This window comes from Malaya genurostris, chromosome 2 (assembly GCF_030247185.1).
Source record: "Malaya genurostris strain Urasoe2022 chromosome 2, Malgen_1.1, whole genome shotgun sequence".
In the NCBI taxonomy this organism is placed as follows: Eukaryota; Metazoa; Arthropoda; class Insecta; order Diptera; family Culicidae; genus Malaya; species Malaya genurostris.
Genome location: NC_080571.1, coordinates 55046559 through 55068758, shown reverse-complemented (window position 1 = coordinate 55068758; position 22200 = coordinate 55046559). Strand labels below are relative to the sequence as shown.

Here is a 22200-nt window from a genome sequence, read left to right as displayed (position 1 = left end):
TAGTAACAATTACGTGAAAATAATGTGACTATTAGGTAAAATTCTGGTAAAAAGTAAATTCAAATGAAATAAATTTTACAGCACAATTTAAATGAACTTTGTATAATTTTCACAAAAGTTTTCTATAGAATCTACGAAAAAAGTGACGTAGATATTACGTGATACAAATGTGGACTAAGAGTTCATGAGTTCATTCTGTGCTATCTATACTTCACATAAGTATTACAAGAAAAGTTGTATGGATAAAAATCACATACGTTTTCACGTAGCATTGAAGTGAGGATTTTTCTGAGTAGCGATATTACTATGGACGAAGCATCAGAAAATAACTTTACAACAATGACTTGAATAAAAGGGTTCAAAACTTGGCTGCTACACGCCCGGGTTGCTGCGATCGCGCTAGGAATCGTCCAAGCAAGGCGCCGAACTCCCGAAGGAAGAAATCTATTTGTTTCACTACGTTCGGACGAGTGCGTGCGAGTTTGTGTGTGAGTTGGTATGCTGGACTGAAGGGAAAAAACCCACAGTATAGTGAACAGAACCGAAAGTCTACGGTCGACTTGTGGGCCCCTAGGGGGACGAAGGAAAACTAGGCAAAGTCACAAAACTTCAACAGCGCACTCCGCCGCGTCTGCCTGGCAAGGGAAGAAATGGAAAAGAAAAAGAGAAAGAAAATAAGCCAGTTCATTGAACCGAAGAGTCTCGAAAGGAGCATACGAATAGGAATAGCTCAAATGAATTATGTATGTAGCGTAAAGTGGATGCGCAAAGGAAAGGAAGTGCTTTTTTCGGAATGCCCTGCTTGAAGCAGGAAGATTCGGCTGCAAGTGTTGCCCGGAATGATTTGTTGCTTGTGGATGCTCGAAAATATCAATTTAATCAAAGCGCGTTTACGTTTCTAGCAGTGACAAAAATGTTCGAACTTGCACAAATTACTGTTATCAATAAAACCCTCCGCGATCAACGAGCAGGGCACTGGTTTGTCGAACTAAACCGCAAAATCACCGTACCGCGGTGGCAATTTGAATTTCAAATTGATCCCGACAAAACCCGTTACCGGGAATTATTTTTTCTGGACGGCGGTACATTCCACTGCGTTATGTTTTTCCCCAGGGGTTGCGGTAGTTGACCCATATCTAGAGGGTTGAGTCGATATTTAAATTGACCAATTCTCTGCCCCGAACGCTTGTATGCATTGTCCTGAGAATGACATAAAGCTTATTGAGCTATTTAATATCATGGGAATGTATCACCGTTCAACTTTCTCACGATCACAAGAACTGCGGAATCATAACATTTACGTGTTTGTTTCATGGTTGCTTTAACTTTCCGTAAGTTCGGATTAGAAGTGACCACTGAATGTGATGTGTGCCCGTTCTGTTTGACTTTCTACGAGATTGACACTCGCAACTCGAACTGATCACCTCAATAGAGAGCGGTTTTAGACTCAACTCAATCCTCACCGAAAATGTGATATATTTTGTACCGAAGATCCCGATTTTATAAAAAAAAATCAAGCGAATCAACGAAGGCACCGATCAGCCTTTCCAGACATTGATCACATCTTCGGTGTCCATCATCGGTATCGATCATTATTGACTACGCACATTGACGGTTGAGCCTAAATAGTTCCTACACCGAGGAAAAAAAACTTAATAATTTCATAAGTTGTGACTTATGAACCAGCACAATTTTGATTTCATTGAAGACTTATGCATTCAGTAAGCACACATATGAACTTCATAAGCATGACTTATGAAATTCATATCAATGACATATGCATTCCTCAAACACAACTTATGATATTTATAACAGTCTACTTTGTGAAAATATCATAATTATTCCTTATAAAAGCAGTCAAGTCGTAAAAATGGAAAACGAAGACACCGTTGTTTTAAACGAGCACATTTTGCTTCAAGACTTTGTGGAAAGCGCACCATCTGAAGCGTGCAAATTACTTTTTAAAAATTCAAAATTACAATTGAGAGAGTTGATCGACTGCAGAGAAAAAGAAATATATTCGTTGGCTTCAAAATATTCCGTTCTTCCACAAATCGTTTGGAATTGGATTGCGGACTGGAGGAAAAGAAATGTAAGTCTTTATTCATTATTTTATTTAATGATAGTAATACTTTGTCTATGCATGACACAGCAATTAGAATATATTGCTTTTGTTGAGGAAAATAACATCCAGAAATTGGAATCTCCGGACTCGTCTCCTCACGACTTAAATATTTCGTTTGGAACTGTAGAGGTCATTGATTGTATTGATGCTGATATCGAGGTAATTAGAATACAATGAATTCTATTATGAAATGTATTATGATTTCTAAAGAATCACACAGTTTTGAAATCTTATTCCTGATATTTAAATCTTTTACTGTTCATTTCTAAAAACAGCATTCTAATGTATTCTTTCAGAAGATAGAGCACAGAGTCGGAACCTCAAAAAAAAAGCTTACCCTTTTGTCACCATCCCATCTGCGCGTTCTTTTAGAACAAACCGACTATGGCAAACAAATATTAAAACACGCTACAACGCATAAGCTTTCCGATGCTGGCCAAAAACTAGTTGTGAACACAGTTGCACAATTTCATTTATCCTTAGGACGCAAAACAACAGCAGAAATAATTAATGATCTCAGCGACGTGATTATTTGTGTATTTCCTAAAGAGTCAAAGGTACCCGTGATGATAATATCATGTTCATTATTAATTGAAAAGAAATATTTATGAAAATATCAAGTAACATTTTAATTCCAGGAAACCTATTACTTGCCGAAAGCAGGACGATCGAACCCAGGTGGGAAGCTGTTTAGCCGAATCAATTATATAAAGCAGTCCGAACGTCAAAGAGCCAATAAAGAAGCTGCACATATTGCTTCCATAATTGAAGATGATTCAAAGTCTCTAGAGTTGACTACGGAAGAGGAAAGCGCAGTGCAGTGGCTCAACCAAAACATTTCTCCTTGGTCAACCGTACTCACACTGTGGGAAATTAGTTTCAGAGCGAGGAAGCAATATTTGAAGCAATCTAATCGCGTGCAGCAGCTGATCAACGAATACCCGCAATTGCAAGAAGAGTTCGGATATCAATTGGTAAACAGAATCTAAGACAATCATTACAAAAATAAAACGATTACTTTTAGTTGGACATTGATTATCGAAACCTTGGTTTGGGTGATCCAAGTGAATGTTTTAAAAAGTGGGATACTATTTTCGAGCCAGTTGCACAGTATGTGAATAAGAATGCAAAAGATCCATCGTCAAAGCGCTTGTTGCAAGGTTTAAGAGATGCCAGTTATTCTTCCGGTAAGAAACTGTAACGAATTATATAATGTTGCTAAATATTTATATATATATATATATATATATATATATATATATATATATATATATATATATATATATATATATATATATATATTATATATATATATATATATATATATATATATATATATATATATATATATATATATATATATATATATATATATATATATATATATATATATATATATATATATATATATTACTTTTTCTCGTATATTCATCAATTTATGTAATGCTAGTATTCTTCCACATTTATATTTTACAGACATACGTTTGCTTCATCTTCTCCATGCTTTGAGTACAGTGCTTATTCCTGTTAAGGCATCAAAGGGATTCAAACCAACAATATCGGTTGCACAATCGGATACTTTCCTGTTGGCTAATAGCAGAGATTCAGGCCGAACAAAACTCCATGATACACTGCAAATATTGGAGAATCTAAAGCTACCTGCTTCTCCAAAATTGGTAGTAATAGGTGAATCTTTGGAAACCGTTACGGGGCAATGCTACGTTATTTACAAAAACCTCGAGTATGAGTTGCCTACTATTAAGCGTGGGCTTGACGTACAATTGAAGCTACAGATAGTGCTAGGTTTACCGGTCTCGAGCCTTTCCAAATTGGTTTGGAATTTCATAGAGAAATTCGTGTATGGATTAGATCCACCGCATGGTAGCTATTTATCTGTAATCAAATTAGCCGATTTCTTGAAAAATGACAACAACAACAATTCCGTGTAACGTACCTGGTTGCGATTATAATTCTTGTTCGCTAGTTTTACATTTGAAGCACACTGAAAATGTGCATAAACTTCCTGAAAATAACTATTTCAAATGTCCTTTGCTTAATTGCATTCAAATTTTTACGAAATTTCCTAATTTTAAAAGACACGTTATGAACCATACATCTCGTTCGGAAATCATTGATACAGTGGTGCAAGAACAGCAAAATGAAACTAGTGAATCATTTGAAAACGACGTATTACCCAAATTATTGAAGCTAGAGACAGTCACTAATAAAGACATTACACTTGAAAAAAATTTGATATCAATTCAACAATCAGCTGTGCGATTTACTTTAGATATGCATAGAAAAAGTAATTTTACTAGACAAGACGTGAGAGATATTCAGAAGGCTACCAAAAACATTTGTGCACTGTTTGCGGAAAAGCTTGATAACATTAAAATGGATCATCTAGATACACAATATGAATTGAATAAGTACCTAGCACAATTTAAAAACGCGTTTCACTTTATTGATACTGATTTTAAATTTTTGTCGCATTTGAAAACATTGAGTATTTTTGAAAAGCCAACTATTTACGTTTTAGAACACAATTCGGTAAACGTCTCAAGTAACGAGAGCGGTAGAACTTCGTGTTTGGTTTTAAACCCGATAGGTTTTCAAGTAAAATCATTTTTTGAAACCGCTGAGGTTCTCAAGGAGACTCTTCAACATACTAACCATCTGGAAAAATCCAATAAAATCTCCCATTTCGTCAACGCAAAAGTTTGGAAGCGAACAAAAGCAATATATGAACAAAATGAAAATAACTATATTTTACCCATTTGGCTGTACGCTGATGAATTTGAAGTCAACGATGCTCAAAGTTCTCATAGCAAAATAGATTCTGTATGTGGAATTTACTACAGTTTTCCGACTATTCCTGACGCGTTTAGATCTAAGCTTTGCAACATATTAGTTGCAGGTTTTATAAGAAAAATTGCAATAAATATGTCAGGTGTTAACAAATTAGTAGAACAATTACTGGTTCCGTTTAAAAAACTAGAAGAAGACGGAATAATATTTAAATTAAATTCCAAATTTGTGAAAGTCCGATTCATTTTATGTTTAATCCAAGGTGATAACCTGGGAGTTCACACATTTTTACTGTTGTCAAGTGGATTTAACGCCAATTATTATTGTCGCTTTTGTTGTAGACATAGAAAAGATCTACAAAAGGATAATTTAGAGTATCAGAGTTTTTTGCGTAATATTGCGAATTATGAAGCGGATGTTTCTGTTGGAAATCATTCGGAAACGGGTATTGTCGGAGACTCCGCGTTCAATCAGCTAACATCTTTCCATGTAATCGATAATCCCAGTGTTGATGGAATGCATGATTTATTCAGTAATGGAATCTGCAAATACGGTTTACTTTCCGCACTTAATTATTTTATATACGAAAAAAAATTTTTCAGCAGATCAATATTGAACACCAGAGTAAAATTTATAGGAAAGATGTCAACAGATGTAAGCTTGCGACGCATACCTGATTTTGAAGAGACATATAACACAAAAAAACAGAAAAGAGTAATTAAAGGAAGAATGACCGCGTCAGAAATGAAAGCGTTTTGTAGAAATTTTACTTTTATCGTAGGACCATACGTACCACGAGACGATCCCGTATGGACATTTTGCAAAGTCCTTATCAAAACTGTTGATTTGATTCTTCAAAACACATTTTCAAACGACGACTTAAAAATACTAAGAAACCTGATAGAATCTCATCACTATTTATATCAAATACTGTTCGAAGATACTCTTAAGCCCAAGCAACATTTTCTTGTTCATTATCCTAATATAATAACAAAAAGTGGACCAATTGATAAAATGATGTGTTTTAGGAATGAAGCTAAGCATCAAGGATATAAAGAATATGCTCATGTTATGTCTTCACGCTTGAATATTGCATATACGTTAAGCATGAAATCTTGTTTGCAATTCAGCCACGATTTATATAATAAAAGTTTTTTTAATTTAATTGATGAACAACAATGGACAGTTGGCTTTTTAATGTCACGACCTTACTATTCAAAAATTCTTCATGAATACCCATTCGAAGTAGAAAGCATGGTTTTGTTTAGACAATCGTTTATGTTCAAAGGTTCTCTATTCAAAACAGGTCATTTTATCACTACATTTAAACAATCAGACTCATTTAAACTTCTCGAAATAGAAGAGTTTCTTAAAAATGTTGACAAAGTGTACGCAGTATGTAGCAAATGGGAATTAGGAGAGTATGACGACAATTTTTTAGCATATGAAGCAACAGAAAGACTTGATACAATGTGTGTCATTGATATGGTAGAAGTTATCGGTTCATCATTTGCTATCCACGAAATAGGGGATCGTTATCTATTTAGACCAAATGAAGATTTTTTATAGTAGGAAGGTGCTTTTTTGTAAACAAATAAACAATGTGTTATCGAAGTTTTTAGATTTTTTTGTTATATATATATATATATATATATATATATATATATATATATATATATATATATATATATATATATATATATATATATATATATATATATATATATATATATATATATATATATATATATATTCATACATATTCACCATGGAAATCAGCAGTAATCATCATGAAAAATATAAGAAAGTAGCGATGAATTTCATAAGTAGGGGTTATGAAATTTATAAACAACTTATTACATTCATATCTGCATTTCTACATTAATCATAAGTCTACCTTACGAACTTCATAGGTATGATTTATGAAATTCATAAGTAGGTCAATGTAATTTTTTTATCTGAAGATCATAAGTTTGACTTATGATTTCCATATGGAAAACTTGTAGCGAAATATCATAAGGGTTTCTTATAGATTTCAATAGCTTTTTTGCGTCCGTGTAGTCGTGTCCGGCTGTCGAACCGTTATGTTGCAATTAGATGCCGTCTTAGAACCACCACCGGTCCCAGTTTGTCCAGTTTGACGAGAGAGGAATAAATAGAAAGCAAACACGCCCGAGGACAGAAGTTCGTTTTGAGTGCCATTTAGGATTAGCGTGCTTGTTGTTGGCCATTGTTGAAATAAAGCGGCATACAATCGAAAATGTACTAAAAAACTGGACCGACCGTATGGCGTACTGCAAGGCCAGCCGAGGCAGCCATTTGAATGAAATTATATTCCACAATTAACCGGAAGGATTGTACTTTAATATGAAAAAATATATTTAGAAATCGGATAAACCGTTTGTGTTTTATTGCATTTTTACATGGCGGACCCTGTAGTTAGACTTCAAATTGCTTTAGGTTTGGTATCAACGGAAAATGGCGTAAGTATGCTTTATGGAACTCGATATTCCCACTACAAATGGGCCTAAATGCAAATGCAAAGCCTCTCTTTGTTTACTTTCTCTTTTGATTATTACGGAGCCATTATTGCAAATTATCTACGGTTTCCAATATAAATCAAAAGCTTGTAGTATTACCTTGAAAGTTTTGCGAAGACTAAAGCGTCAAATATAAAATCAATTGGGTAAAAAAAATGAATGAGTAAACAAAAAAACTGTCATTTGCAGTTAGGCCCTTTTGTCGTGGGACGGTCGAATAGTTCATGCTTGTTGGAAGCCGGGTTACCAGATGTTCGGATTTTTCAGTATTCTACTAAATTTCAAATACATTGGCAAAATTTACTGAACTTGCAAAATTTTGCAAAAAAATACTGATTTTATTCAGATTTTTAAGAAAGGCGGTTTCTTCCACCAATATAAGTTTCTTTTGCTTTATCATATTATGATAGAGGAACGTAATCAATCGGTTCGACAATTGAACCGATTCCGGCCGACAAATTTCACTGGGTTCAATCATTGAAAACCACCCCCTGCTATGGAAGCTGGTTCCTGAAACCGACGCATTTTGTTTTGGTGGCGTTGTTGTCAACAATATTTTAAGCTACGTTCATACCATACAATCAAACCACACTGGTGTCAAAAGTTTATTTCTTCAAACCTAATATAAATATAACTCTTGTCTAGTATTCTCTGCAAAACAAGTAATTTGACCTCTTTTTGAATAAGAAAAAAAGTGGTTTGTTATAGTTTGATTATATTCCATCGAAATCATTTCCTTATATTGGTGCAACCGCATGAAGAAAGATGTGAACACTGCTTATACACAGCATTTGACAGCGAACTAGAACCAAAAGAACTAAAAATTTCGGCTTCAAGCCAATTGTATGCAGATGATAATCGCACCATCGGGGTGTTGAAAACCTGCGCAAGTTGAACTCAGTTGAACTTATAACTGTTGAAATTTCAGAACGCGCCCAAAGTTTTAATTACATGTACAAACTTTGTTCATTCTGCATTCAATGCACCCTATATTTGCCATTAGTTGCTGAACTGAGAACTGTGTTAGATTTTTTCTACGAACAATGAAAGAAAAATTTCATTCATGACAATTTTTGTCTTTCTCAAATAGATGCAATCACTGTGAGAACCGACTTTTGAACCGAGACCCGGAGGGCCGAGTGTCATATTCCATTCGTCTTAGTTCGTCGTGTACGCCAAATGTCTGTGTGTGTGGATGTAACAAAAATGTGCACTCAATTTTTTCGGAGATAGCTTAAGAAGCGTGGCTGGGTCAAATGAAAGGTCTCTTGTCTCTGCTATTGGACTTTACCCGGATCGAACTTCCGGTTCGAGAGTAACGGGATAAAATGTGCAAAAAAAAGAAAAAAAAGTGCAATCAAATTGAAGGCCTTGTTGACCCATAGGCTGCTATTGAATTACATTTGAATACGGAATTGCAGGCTGATTAGTTAAAAAAATTCATTTTCGGAGCGTTTTTTTAAATACATTTCCCGGAAAAATCTTGCCAAATACATTCAAATAGCCGTATAATTCTTCTTGGTAAGTTGATGACAAAATGCGTTGATTTTAGGTAGACCGGATCATCGTTACTCGTTCCAGAAGTACCGGGAAATATATTTAAATATATTTAACCTTAAATATAATTAAGAATTATTCATGTACATGTAATAATTGTAGATACAGCAAGCAAATAAACAATTCATGGAAATATAAACAATAGTGTTATAATTAAATATCCTAGTATCTCAAGAACAGCTACTTTTAGAAGAAAGGATATCATGAACAAATCTATTGCCTTTAACCTGTAGAATAATAATTCTACTGTTTAAACGATTATCTTTTAACGAGAACTTGAAATTTTGAATATATCTGTAAAATGTTTTAGCTGTAACTTCTTCATTTTTCAAAAGGCACGGATGAGATAGCCATCAATCTGTAGGTTTTGATAAGAGCTTTAAAATAAAAATTATCAAAAAAAATCGAAACCCTGTTTTTTTTTTAAATTTAATCACCCCTATTCGAGAAATGAGACACACAAAAACTACAGCCGAAAATAGATTTTTTGCTGAACAATTTTAATTAATTTATTACCAAAATAACTGATTCAATCGATTTTGATTCCGTTATCGTAATGATCGTATCGCTAACATTCAAAATAAAACATAAGACAACAGTTGATTATGGTTTGGTATGTATTGAATAAATTAAGCAATGAGTTATTCTAATTATTATCTAAAACTAAACATTTTGCTTGTTCGGGTAAGTCTTCTGAACTTCTCTTATTTTGTTTGTTCGACAATGCCAAGATAGGGTCTGCAGATAACTGCAGCCTTTTAAAAACATCTTCAATGTTCGCGATTCTGCATAATTTTTTAGCATAATGCTCTCTGAAGTTCCGGATACTTTTATTTCGAGTCTCCTGAGCTTCTTCACTAAGCATACCAATAGGTAAAATTGCGTGTCTAATTATCGTGGCTCCATGTATCAACAATTTATGAGCAGTTGGTGATAGTGGATACCAGCCATACAACGCTCGTATTTTCTCAGTGTAACTTTGGAATTCGTCGACGTTTATTTTATTGGCTAATGATTACACTGAGAACAACGTGAAATCCTTCCAACAGTGTTTCATCAAGGCCTGTTATATCTGCTGTTTCTTTCCACTTCTTGAAAAATTTCCGGGCCGTGTTTCCGTCGTTGGAATTACCTCCTGATGGCAATGGCTCACCGATACGTAGGCCCAAATGTTCTCTAAACGCAGTTTTTATATTTGTATCCTTTCCCTTCACGGTCTTGTTCAGTTTGCTAACACGCCAGGTGGGGGTTTTCATACGCAATTCTTGAATGATATACTGTAAAATGTCCTTATTACTTCTACCAGCAATCATTAAATCCGTTAGCTTTTTGTAAGACAAAGCACTTCCTGAAACCCAAGTAAATCATTAGTTTGTAAAAATGAGTAGATTGTATTTATTCTAACCAAAACTCATTGTGCGTCGTTTTCCGGTTGTCACAAGCTATTCGGTACACAAGTGGATGAGAAAAAAGGCTTCTCGGTATGATTTGGATAAAAATATTTGCGTTTCACTAACTTACACCAGCTTTGGTTGTCAAGATAATGAAAATTTCTGTTGTTATATTTATCATGGCCTCTACGTCGGAATAACCATATTACACAGTGTCTTTGTTGCTTAAGCTCAACTGAATCAGTTATTTTGGTACTAAATTAATTAAAATTGTTCAGCAAAAAATCTATTTTCGGCTGTAGTTTTTGTGTGTCTCATTTCTCGAATAGACAATGTATGGAACACTTGTAGGGCTAACTTAATACTATTATTTTGCTAAAGAAAGTATGTTGATATGTTAAGGCGTTTAAGAGTTATGCATTGTTTTTGAGTTTTTTGATGAAAAAAAGGCGGGTGGGTAATGTCAGAGACATAACTGGATGTCGTGAATACGAAAACAAATGACATGTTCCTTAACACTTCCGAATATCAATTAGTTGATCAATTGTATGAATTATGCAAGCATTCCCCTTTTCCACATTTTTCGCAAAAACAAAGAAGGCTTCACTTTATCTCGATTACTCTGAATTTCACACAGCGAAAAGTGCAAAAATCTAACCAAACTGTTCTAGATTTGCACTAAACTGAGGATATTTCCTTTCGATTTGCGAACAACAATTCCTAATAGTTCTTCAGAAAACTTTTAGATCCATTAGAACGGCTGATTTTTTATAATGCTCTTCAACGTTGCTTTTTCATCCATCGAAATGACTGGCAGCTGTGACGTAATCGCTCGTGTCGGAAGCGAAACTAGCTTTGCAAACGACACAAAACACATCTGCTCGCAGTGGCGATAGAATCCAAACTGATTCATATTTTGTTAAGATATTTCCTTTTATGTGATTTCGTTTGTAGCTTTCTCACTAATGGGCGGTCCTAACGGCTATAAAAATAGCCGCATACAGTATATTTATGTCGATTATTTCATTTCGGATTTGCATAATTTTTTGAAAAAAACTATCAATATGCTGTAGGGATTCATTTCCAGCATTCAGAAGGGTCAAATTGCGTAATTCTCTACGATATTAAACTCTGGAACATTTTTCGCAGAAAAGGTTTCACTTGATCTCGATTAGTGTGGATTTCACACAGCGAAAAGTGCACAAATCTAACCAAATTGTTCTTGATTTGCACTAAACTGAGGATAATTACCTGCGATTTGCGAAAAACAAATCCTAATAGTTCTTTAGAAAAATTTTAGAGCCATTAGAACGGCTGATATTGTGTAATGCTCTCCACCGTTGTTTTTTCCCAATGCTAATGACTGGCAGCTGTGACGTAATCGCTCTTGTCGAAAGCGAAACTAGCTGTACAGACGGCACAAAACACATCTGCTCGCAGTGGCGATAGAATCCAAACTGATTCAATTTTTGTTAAGAGATTTCCTTTTATGTGATTTCGTTTGTAGCTTTTTCACTAATGGGCGGTCCTAACGGCTATAAAAATAGCCGCATATAGAATTTTAATGTCGATTATTTCATTTCGGATTTGCATAATTTATTGAAAGAAACTATCAATATGCTGTAGGGATTCGTTTCTAGCATTCAGAAGGACCAAATTGAGGAACTCACTACGATATTCACCACTTTTCGGAACATTTTTCTTGAACGATTTGTTGTACAGCAGCAGCTATTTTCTTCTCTTCCTCAGAACGCGTTCTGATTGGCTGGTGTTGACATGGGTCAAATGAGATAGGTTTTTCAATAGTGTACTATTGAAATACTTCAATGCTTTTGCTATACACGTTTAAGTTGAAAAATTTCGATTCTAATGGTAGTTAGATTATATAAATCCTTCCACAGATCACTGAGCTATGAGCTTTCAAAATACGAGAAAGGCAAACGCGCCTTATGAATTATCCTCTTTGATACTCGTTTATACTAAACATTTCAGAAAAGTTTAATTTTGAACTATTTGAGATTATGTCACACAACTGAAAATTTTATCATAAAATTGTGATCATATTTCCGATGGCATTGTAGTAGATAATACTTAAGAGTAATAATAATAGTTGTAATAATAACAATAGTATAATAAAAAAAAATAAAATAAAAATAATAATAATAAAATCAGACTTTAGCATCAAATAAAACTAATCATTCTGCCAACACTGTGTGCCGCCCAAACTACCTCAATGCATTTCGTTACTTTGAACTCACTTATACATAGAGGCTCGTATACTTGGCTTGAATCGGTGTACCTATTTAAGAGGACGATGATAGACAGACGCCTCATTCGATTGGCGACGTTTGGACAAGATACATCGGACAGGAAGAAATCCAGCGAAGATACCGGCAATCCGAGCGAACAGGACTCGGTGTTTCAACAGCGAAAGCGGACGGCTTCTCGGGCGGATTGGCTAGCTTTCCCCTTGGCGAAAAAGCTACGGGAGTATCGCAAACATGCAGTGTTACGACAATGGCGCAGTGGAGGATGGAAACCCTCGCCGAAGGTATGAACAGTGTATATAAAAAAAGTGCTCGTGTTCGAAAAGATTGGTATGATTAAAGCGACAGGTCTTGACGAAAAAAAAAACCTTTCTCTGTCAAGCGTAAGGTCTTGACTACGGACTTTGCTAACAGATTCTAAAACTGCTTGGTAGGAGTGATAGGTCTCCTCGATAAGATTCAAGCGACAGGTGTTGAAGAAAAAATAGCTGTCTGTCAAGTGTGAAGTCTTGATAACGGAATTTTCTGATCCAAAAAAAAAAAAAAAAAACCTCGGTAGAAGCGATAGGATTCCTCGATAAGGGATAGAATATGAGAATGTACGAAATGCGAATAGTAAAAGTGAAAGGTCTCCTCAATTATTACAGTAAATGAAAAAAAAAAGATTAAATGTTGGAGTAGCGAAAGTTCCTCTCAATAACAATGAGTAGTTGACAATATTTTTTTATTCGGCGTAAATTTCTCTTTTGTTTGCAGTGAATCGCCGGACGTTATTCACATTTTTCGAACAAAAGTGACTAAACGTGCCTTACAAAAGGAACTAAAGGAAAAAAAATCACATATCGCTGCATTGCAAGACGAAAACAGACAACTGCGGGAGGAAATTGAAAAGTTACGTGAATCTAACACCGAAATTGTTTCCATTTCTACGAAGAATGACTGTGAAATCGATGCAAGGGAGAAAGCTTGCTCGAACGGTACTCGACAAACCAGTTGTTCAACTGATAAAGACGAAACCCAGTTTTTGCAAAGTATTAACCACCTTTCAATCTCTTCACTGAATGTACCAGAATGTAAACCAGATACTATAGAAGGAGGTATACAACGCAATTCGTTCGAAATGTGGCGAGATTTGTTGGTCGATTCGATGAAATTGCTCGGGATTCAAGATGAGTCGACTATGTTCACTATTTTTAAAGTGAAAGCTGGACAACCACTTCTCGAAATTTTTAAAAATACAAAATCAGATGCGAGCGCACCTGATGTCGAACGTCACCCCTTCTCTAACGCATTACATCGATTGAAGACGTATTTCGGTTCTGGATCCGATATTTTACTTCAAAGGCGCAAGCTTGCTGTTATGGATCAAAAAGTAGACGAGACGGATCTCTCTTACATTAGCCGAGTTGGAGCGACCGCGAGACTATGCAACTTCGAAGAAGGCAAAGAACTTGAACAGATAGTGAGTACTGTCGCTGAGCATGCACTGCGTAAGGAAGTCCGAGCTATTGCGTTAAAAATGTTAAGTCGAAACTCATCATTCACGGACTTGGTTGACAAAATTCGTGAATTGGAGGCTATTCGTCTGAACGAAGAACTTTTAATGAAAAAGCAACAGAAATCCGAACCAGCATTACTAGCTCCGGTACGAGCTGATTTTCCTCGCATTGGTGGATTCCGGCACAAATATAATCACAAATTTCCAGCTAAAACTGATAACCGTTCGGGACCAGCATCGAGAAATCCTGGAAACCGTTATGAATTCGGTAGGAGTTTAATTTCATCGTCGAACAGAAATGCCACTCCATCTCGTGGAGGAAGATGCTGGCGATGCAACAGTGTCTATCATCTGCCTGTGGATTGTAGTGCAGCTGACAAAGTTTGCCGTAATTGCGGTATACTGGGACACATTGCGAGAGCGTGTTCCGCAAAGTTCGCCACTGGTTCCATTTCTCGGAAAAGACATTCTGACGTAGATGTTATAGACGCGGAACCCAATACAAAGAAGTTGGCAGCAATTGAGGCACCATCTTCAGAACAAATTGATAAAGATATTGTAAGTGTTGCTATGTAAAATTGATACCCCAAATTGAATCTTTGAATTAACAAAAAAAAAAAAGCTTGAATTAAATTTTTTTTAATTGCTATAATTTTGTTATTTATCAAATACAAAAAAAAATTGAAAGAGCATTTCCTTCTTTTGACACAGGATGTACCATCTGATATCTTTCAAATAGCTGCAGTATCTTCTACTAGAGACGAAGGAATGATTTCAGTTACAGTAGCGGGCATGCCCTACGAATTCTTGATAGATTCGGGAGCTCAAGTTAATACATTCTCTGAGAAATATTTCCAAAAATTAACAGCAAACGAAGAATACCGAAAAGAAATTTATAACTTTTGTAAGCAATCCGATCGCTTACTGAAACCGTATGCATCTCTGAACGAAATCAAAGTATTAGGTACATTCGAAGCTCCATTGTATATATCGAATGACAGACCAGTACACATTGAAAAGTTCTATGTAGTTAATGAGCGTTACTCCTTACTTGGACGGTCGACAGCACTCCGTTATAGCGTGCTGCTTTTGGGTCTAAAAGTTTCTGATCATCACTTACATGCTGATATGGATTCCAACAGTCAACCAATGCAAATCAGATCAATAAACACCGTTGGTATATTTCCCAAATTTAACATCCCCCCGGTAATAATACAGTATGATAAATTGGCGCCTCCATGCAGAAATATTTTCACAAATATACCAATAGCATTAAAAGCAATGGTACATCAAAGGTTACTGGATTTAGTCAGTGCAGATATAATTGAACCCGTCGATGAAACATGGATACATCATTCTGTTCATCAATGTTAGTTGTCCCGAAAGGCAAAAATAATATACGACTAGTGATCGATTTGAGAGGACCCAATCGATATATATTCAGAACACCGTTTGTCATGCCAACTCTAGAAAACATCGTTGCAAAACTTAATGGAGCTCAATGGTTTTCAACGATAGATCTTTCGAATGCTTTTTATCATATTGAGCTTGCGGAGGAATCACGGCACCTAACTAATTTCTTTACCGAATTCGGTACATTTAGATGTGTTAGACTACCGTTTGGGCTATGCAACGCGCCCGATTTATTTCAAGAGACTCTTGAACGAAAAATTCTGGAAGGGTGCAGAGGAGTCGTCAACTACATCGATGACGTTTTAGTGTTCGGCAGTACAGAAGAGGAACACGATGAGAATCTTAAACAAGTTTTGAATCGATTAAAAGATCACAATGTTAAATTAAACGAAGCTAAATGTTACTACAAGAAGCAGTCGGTAATATTTGTCGGATTTAAATTAACTGCAAATGGATGGGAAGTGGAGGATGAAAAGATAAATGCTATACGACATTTTAGAAAACCGACGTCATGTCAAGAGGTTAAAAGTTTCTTAGGAATGGTGACATATATTGATCGTTTCCTTATAAATCGAGCGGAGAAAACGGAATATGTGCGCCGTTTAGCTAACAGTGACAAATTCTATTGGACCTCGAACGAAGACAACGAGTTTGAATCTTTACGTAACACATCCGTATACATAGTTCAGAGGTTGGGTTACTATAGCCCACATGACAGAACTGAACTTTTCGTTGATGCTTCACCAACTGGTTTGGGGGCCATTCTAGTGCAATTCAATAATCAGTCTGTACCAAGAGTAATAGCATGTGCATCTAAGTCATTGACATCTACGGAACAGCGCTATCCCCCAACAACTTAAGGAAGCACTGGCCGTTGTATGGGGCATCGAGCGTTTTGCAACGTATCTACTAAGTAAATCATTCATCGTGCGCACTGACTCAGAAGCTAATGAGTTTATCTACAATAGAAAATATAGACTGGGAAGACGCGCAGTGTCCAGAGCTGAATCGTGGGCGTTGCGCTTACAACAATATGATTTCAGCATCCAAAGAGTCCCGGGTAATCTCAATGTTGCTGACGCACTTTCCAGATTATTTCAGAATTCTCAAGAATCAAGTCCTTTCGACAGCGAAGATGAAAATCACTTCTTGTACTCCCTTGACGCGGGAGGAATGGAACTAACTTGGCATGATATCGAATCGTACTCTGAAATTGACGATGAGCTACAATCAGTCAAACAGGCTATCGAAAACGATGTTTGGGTACCAGATCTGATCAGATTTGAGCCCCATAAAAAAGAGTTGAGGGTTTTGGGTAATCTATTGTTCAAAGACAACAAAGTTATATTACCAGCATCTTTGAGAGATAAGGCTATTAAATACGCTCATGAAGGTCATGTTGGAGAAATGGCAACAAAAAGAATAATGCGCGACTTTTTTTGGTGGCCTGGTTTGTCCGCAGCAGTAGAAAAATACATCAAGAATTGTGAAACATGCATCAGGCTGTCAAAGAAAAATTCACCAGCGCCATTATCATCTCGAGTACTCCCAGACGGGCCATGGGAAATAATACAAATCGATTTTTTGAGCTTGCCTGGATGTGGTTCGGGAGAGTTCCTCGTCGTTGTAGATACCTATTCACGCTACTTATCCGTAATCGAGGTGCGAAATATTGATGCAGAAAATACGAATGCTGCATTATGTAGTATTTTTAAGATCTGGGGATTGCCGAAGATAATGCAAAGTGATAACGGTCCTCCGTTTCAGGGATCTCGTTTTGTTTCAACATGGGAGGAACGTGGAGTTCGTGTTCGAAAATCTATCCCACTGAGCCCGCAATCGAATGGTTCTGTAGAACGTCAAAATCAAGGTCTTATAAAAGCAGTAGCTGCTTCTAAAATCGATAAAACTAGTTGGAGAAATGCTATTCAGAGATACGTGCATAATCATAACACACTAGTTCCACATTCACGTTTAAATGCTACACCTTTCGAGTTACTCGTCGGGCGGAAATTCCGAGGAACTTTCCCATCCTTATGGGCGTCAAATAAATTGGACATGACTAATGTCCGCGAAAGAGACACTGAGACAAAATTCAAGAGTAAGCTATATGCAGACAAAGCTCGACACGCGAAGGACTCAGATATCAAAGTAGGAGATTGGGTGCTGCTGGCCCAACAAAAAACAAATAAAACTGATCCCACTTTCTCTGCTGAAAGATTCCGTGAAAGATTTTGACGATGAAAACTTGACACAGAATTCTGACTATGTGTGCCGTAATAAGTGTTCAGATAATGATGAAACGGAAGAGTTTTCATTGCTCTCACCTTCAATGGAGGATGATGAATATTCTACAGATTTGACTAGCAACACTGCAGCTGGAAATCCAAACTTACACAAAAATTTACGACCAAGAAACATTTTGAGAAAACCATCAAGATTTGATAATAAGTTCGTTTATACTGTTTATCATTAGAGTATACATAGTGAGATATGTAGTAGATAATACTTAAGAGTAATAATAATAGTTGTAATAATAACAATAGTATAATAAAAAAAAATAAAATAAAAATAATAATAATAAAATCAGACTTTAGCATCAAATAAAACTAATCATTCTGCCAACACTGTGTGCCGCCCAAACTACCTCAATGCATTTCGTTACTTTGAACTCACTTATACATAGAGGCTCGTATACTTGGCTTGAATCGGTGTACCTATTTAAGAGGACGATGATAGACAGACGCCTCATTCGATTGGCGACGTTTGGACAAGATACATCGGACAGGAAGAAATCCAGCGAAGATACCGGCAATCCGAGCGAACAGGACTCGGTGTTTCAACAGCGAAAGCGGACGGCTTCTCGGGCGGATTGGCTAGCTTTCCCCTTGGCGAAAAAGCTACGGGAGTATCGCAAACATGCAGTGTTACGACAGGCATGTAGCAAAAATTATGTTGATTCGTTAGTTACAACAAGAGATATTCACGATCAAAAACTTCTCTCTCAGAGGGTAAATTTTGAAAAGGCACCCCATAGTAAAGTAAGTCGTATTCACGACAAAACAATCATAACTTTTTACTGGTAGCTCATATGAAATAGCTTTACTCAGCAGAATTATGCGCAATATTTATTTCAACAACTCTTTTGAAGACAACTTTTCCGTAGAACGTTTCACAAAAAAGTTAGAACAAAAAAATCGATTTTTCGGGAGCCACCCTACTCTTACCCGGGACAATTGATGTAACTCGGTCGAATGAAAAGCTAGAGAGGTGCTTTTTTCAGCAAAGTTGCTCAAAATAAACTTTCCTACAACTTTATTGTACAATAAAATCATTTTTGAGCTCAATTAAGAAAGTTAGATTTCATATTTCAATCTTAATAAGGACCACCCTAGTAACATTTCATATCAAAAGGAGCGCCATTTGATAACAAACAACTTTTGTGAAGACACCAACTACAAAAAACTAATATTTAATAGTGAAAATATTTTTGTCACGCTAATTTCCCGTTTCAAACCATAGTGCAGTGTACAATATTGATTACACTTTACCCTATACCTCCGGAACCGGAAGTCGGCCCCGGATGAGATTCAGGAATTCCGTTTGGAACCGTAAGACCTTTCATTTGAATCTAAGTTTGTCAAAATCGGTTCTGCCATCTCCAAGAAAACCTAGTGAGATTATTTGACACATACATACATACATACACACAGACATTGCTCAGCTCGATGAACTGAGTCGAATGGTATATGACACTTGGGCCTCCGGGCCAATTTTTACTAGTCGGTTTTTCAGGTGATTGCATAACCTTTCTATATGAGAAAGGCAAAAAGGTTTCATCTCACTAGGTAGATTAGGCAAGTTTTTTTTTTGTAAATGCTTCTGATCTCGGGAGGGACGAGGACTCCTCGGGTCCCCTTCTGGGTACGTGCTTACATGTACTAGATTGTTGTATTTGTACCGATACAGGCAAATCTGCTAAATTCGTCCGAACTTCGCCTAATTATGAAATTATGATTATTTATTCCTTCCGAAAGTTACAAAACATATTTGACTTAAAATGAATTTATTGCGATTATTTCTGTTTGTTGCTTTTTTTTTTCTAGTAGAGCTTAAGTAACAGTGTCTTGAGTTTTATGGTCGACTTGAAATCAGTTTCGGATGAAATTTAAATTTTCCATAGAATAAATTTGAAGCCGCACTTATTGACATCAAGAGTTTAAAAATCCGTCAATAAGGGAATCTGTGACTAATATAATATGGGTATGGGTGCATGTTGCCATAACAAAAATCTGGACCAAAATTGTTGGAACAGTAAGGATTTCTAGGAAGGACTTCCGGAAGAAAAGCGTTGCTTTCAACTTGAACTGGCGAATGTAGAACTGGAGCTTGAATTTTTCTCGCAGTTTTCTTGGTGCTGAATCCTTTGGGCATTGGGATATCAGTATTTGAGGAAGCGATGTTGGCCAACATTGCTAAGCTTTCGCGTTTTGTCAATAGCTTAGTCTTCATAGGTCCTTCGGCAAACGTTTGTGGCGACATGGTCAAGAATCTAATATGTCGGATTATGTTCCGAATGGAAATGGATACCGATTGTTGTTCCGCATCCGTTTCTCCAGTGTTGTTTATTTGATGTCCATTCAACTCGGGACTTTCCGTTACATATTTATTGATTGCTTTAAATAACTCCAACTCGGAATTAATGTTGAGCTTATCTTGTTGTACAACCATCATGACTGTCTTGATTTCGGCGTTTTTGAAACTGTCGTCCTGAATCACTTTTAGTGTTTCTTTACGTAGAAGTTCAAGAGAACGTTCTTTCAATTGAGTCTCATCAAAAAGTGTAGCAAATTCGTATACGCGCAGCACAGTTTTTGGAGTAAGCTTCGCCTGTATAGCTGTAATGCATTTATCAACGACAAACGAGAACATGTACTTCTTAGCTGCTCGGACCAGTTCGATGGCTTCGTCCACTGAATCGATTGCAATCACATCTGTGTAAATGTACCTGTAAATGAATTAGCAAAGTAAATCATCGGATGTGTAATTAAATGTTTTAATAAGTACTTCAGTAAAGCATGAAAAGTCGCATAGTCGAGATCCGTCACATGAATTATACTTTTCTCGGGAAGACTTCCGTAGAACATCGCATGGAAAACCGGAGACGCCATCGCCAGAATCATTTTGTGGGCCGAAATTAATTTTTGATTTTTCGGCTCTCTACCGACCATAAATTCGCAATCGGTCATTTCACCAGTCTCGAACAGATACTGATTGCGGGATTTTATATCGTGGCAAGAAATCTGCCAATCCATGTCAACGGGTTTGTTAGGTGCTGACATTTTTGCTAAACTTTTCGAACGTTTTGTGTCTTAGCTTAACCTATATCTTCGATCGACGATTGTATCTGTAATTTTTTTTTGTTGTAGCTGTGGGTATCACAAAAGATGAGCTAAAGGCAAATATTTTTGTTGTTAAAATCGATCGTCCCACGACAATAGGGCCTAACTGCAAATGAGAGGCTCTCTTTGTTTACATTCTCTTTCAATTATTACGGAGCTATAATAGAGTTTGTCTTGAAAGTTATGCGACGAATATAAAATGAATCTGGTAATTCTTGCAAGCGAAAATAAACAAAGAGAAACTGTTTTTGCCATTTAGACCTTTTCGTACTGGGACGATCGAAATAAACGCTAGGTTCTGAAAAACTACGAAATTTTGAAGTCGACAATAATGCGGTTTATCGTTCAACAACACTATCTATACAAATAATAAGAATGATTTTCACTACCAACACAACGAAATCAATAACAAAAATCTAGTAAGAAAAGCTTACGACAATTACACCGAATCCAGAACAATTTCCACCGGTATTATGAACTATCCCCGTCAAAGACTTATTGATTACAACACGCATTCTGCTCACTGGGCCGACAAATGTCTTTCTCAATATTTATATATTTCAAATGAAACAAGAAACCATTATCGAAATAATCGATTAGTCAATGAACATGTGCTCCAACACTTACTCCACGCTTCCTTTTGTTTATTAGTATCAGTGATTAATGATTTTTTTGTATTTTTTACTCGATTAATCAAAATAATCGATTAAAAGGTTAAAGTAATCGAGTATTCGTAATCGATTAACGACAGCGCCACTAATCGAGCTAATCGATTAATAGAAATCAATTCGACGTGAACATTTCAAAAGAGCCTTAAAACAACTGACAGATTCGCTTTGTCTACTTTCTCTTTCGATAATATCTGCGTTATTACGCAATTGTTCGTTACATGTATGATACTATTACAAAGCTGGAGATATACAAATTTGGTACACGCTTAGAAAAAGTTACTCAAAGTTTTAATAACAAGCTACTCATTTTCAAATGATACATGGAAACGTCAAATATTGAGTAGTTATCATCAAAGATATTGAGTAACTCCTACTCTAAATTTGAGTTTAATGCAATAACTCGTTTTTTTGTTACTATTCGCAAGATCAGTCTAAAAGTTGTAATAACCATTTGTAGCAACAGGTTGTATATTTTGTTAGTGAGATCGCGTATTTCGAGGATGAGTCGCTCAACACAAACGGTGTTGT

General features: G+C 36.1%; 2 protein-coding genes and 1 long non-coding RNA gene across 5 annotated transcripts; 1 reads left to right on the top strand and 2 right to left on the bottom strand.

Moving 5' to 3' along the window:
• Positions 1–1681: 1681 nt before the first annotated feature.
• Positions 1682–4083, top strand: LOC131431459 (uncharacterized). Of its 2 annotated transcripts, XM_058597187.1 has the most exons (6): positions 1682–2092; positions 2153–2284; positions 2422–2682; positions 2764–3099; positions 3150–3312; positions 3602–4083. In XM_058597187.1, the coding sequence occupies exons 1-6, from the start codon at positions 1778–1780 to the stop codon at positions 4072–4074; spliced, it is 1680 nt and encodes a 559-aa protein (XP_058453170.1). In that variant the 5' UTR covers positions 1682–1777; the 3' UTR covers positions 4075–4083. The 2 variants fall into 2 exon arrangements, with proteins under 2 accessions (XP_058453170.1, XP_058453171.1); XM_058597188.1 differs by lacking the exon at positions 1682–2092 and having other exon boundaries at positions 2134–2284.
• Positions 3123–4220, bottom strand: LOC131431460 (uncharacterized). 2 transcript variants are annotated; one of them, XR_009229679.1, is made up of 3 exons: positions 4080–4220; positions 3540–4018; positions 3123–3320 (listed from the first exon to the last, which is right to left on the bottom strand). It is a non-coding gene; the product is annotated as an uncharacterized LOC131431460 (long non-coding RNA). The 2 variants fall into 2 exon arrangements; XR_009229678.1 differs by having other exon boundaries at positions 3608–4018.
• Positions 4221–19800: 15580 nt separating this feature from the next.
• On the bottom strand, positions 19801–21027 carry LOC131432807 (BTB/POZ domain-containing protein 6-like). The gene is made up of 2 exons (XM_058599334.1): positions 20667–21027; positions 19801–20607 (listed from the first exon to the last, which is right to left on the bottom strand). The coding sequence occupies exons 1-2, from the start codon at positions 20939–20941 to the stop codon at positions 19830–19832; spliced, it is 1053 nt and encodes a 350-aa protein (XP_058455317.1). The 5' UTR covers positions 20942–21027; the 3' UTR covers positions 19801–19829.
• Between the last annotated feature and the right edge of the window lie 1173 nt (positions 21028–22200).

Coding starts and splice junctions, on each gene's coding strand:
- LOC131431459 (XM_058597187.1), top strand. CDS start 1,778: ATGCATTCCTCAAACACAACTTATGATATTTATAACAGTCTACTTTGT. Junction 3,100..3,149: donor AAGAGTTCGGATATCAATTG/GTAAACAGAATC, acceptor GATTACTTTTAG/TTGGACATTGATTATCGAAA. Junction 3,313..3,601: donor AGATGCCAGTTATTCTTCCG/GTAAGAAACTGT, acceptor TATATTTTACAG/ACATACGTTTGCTTCATCTT.
- LOC131432807 (XM_058599334.1), bottom strand. CDS start 20,941: ATGTCAGCACCTAACAAACCCGTTGACATGGATTGGCAGATTTCTTGC. Junction 20,608..20,666: donor ACTTTTCATGCTTTACTGAA/GTACTTATTAAA, acceptor ATTCATTTACAG/GTACATTTACACAGATGTGA.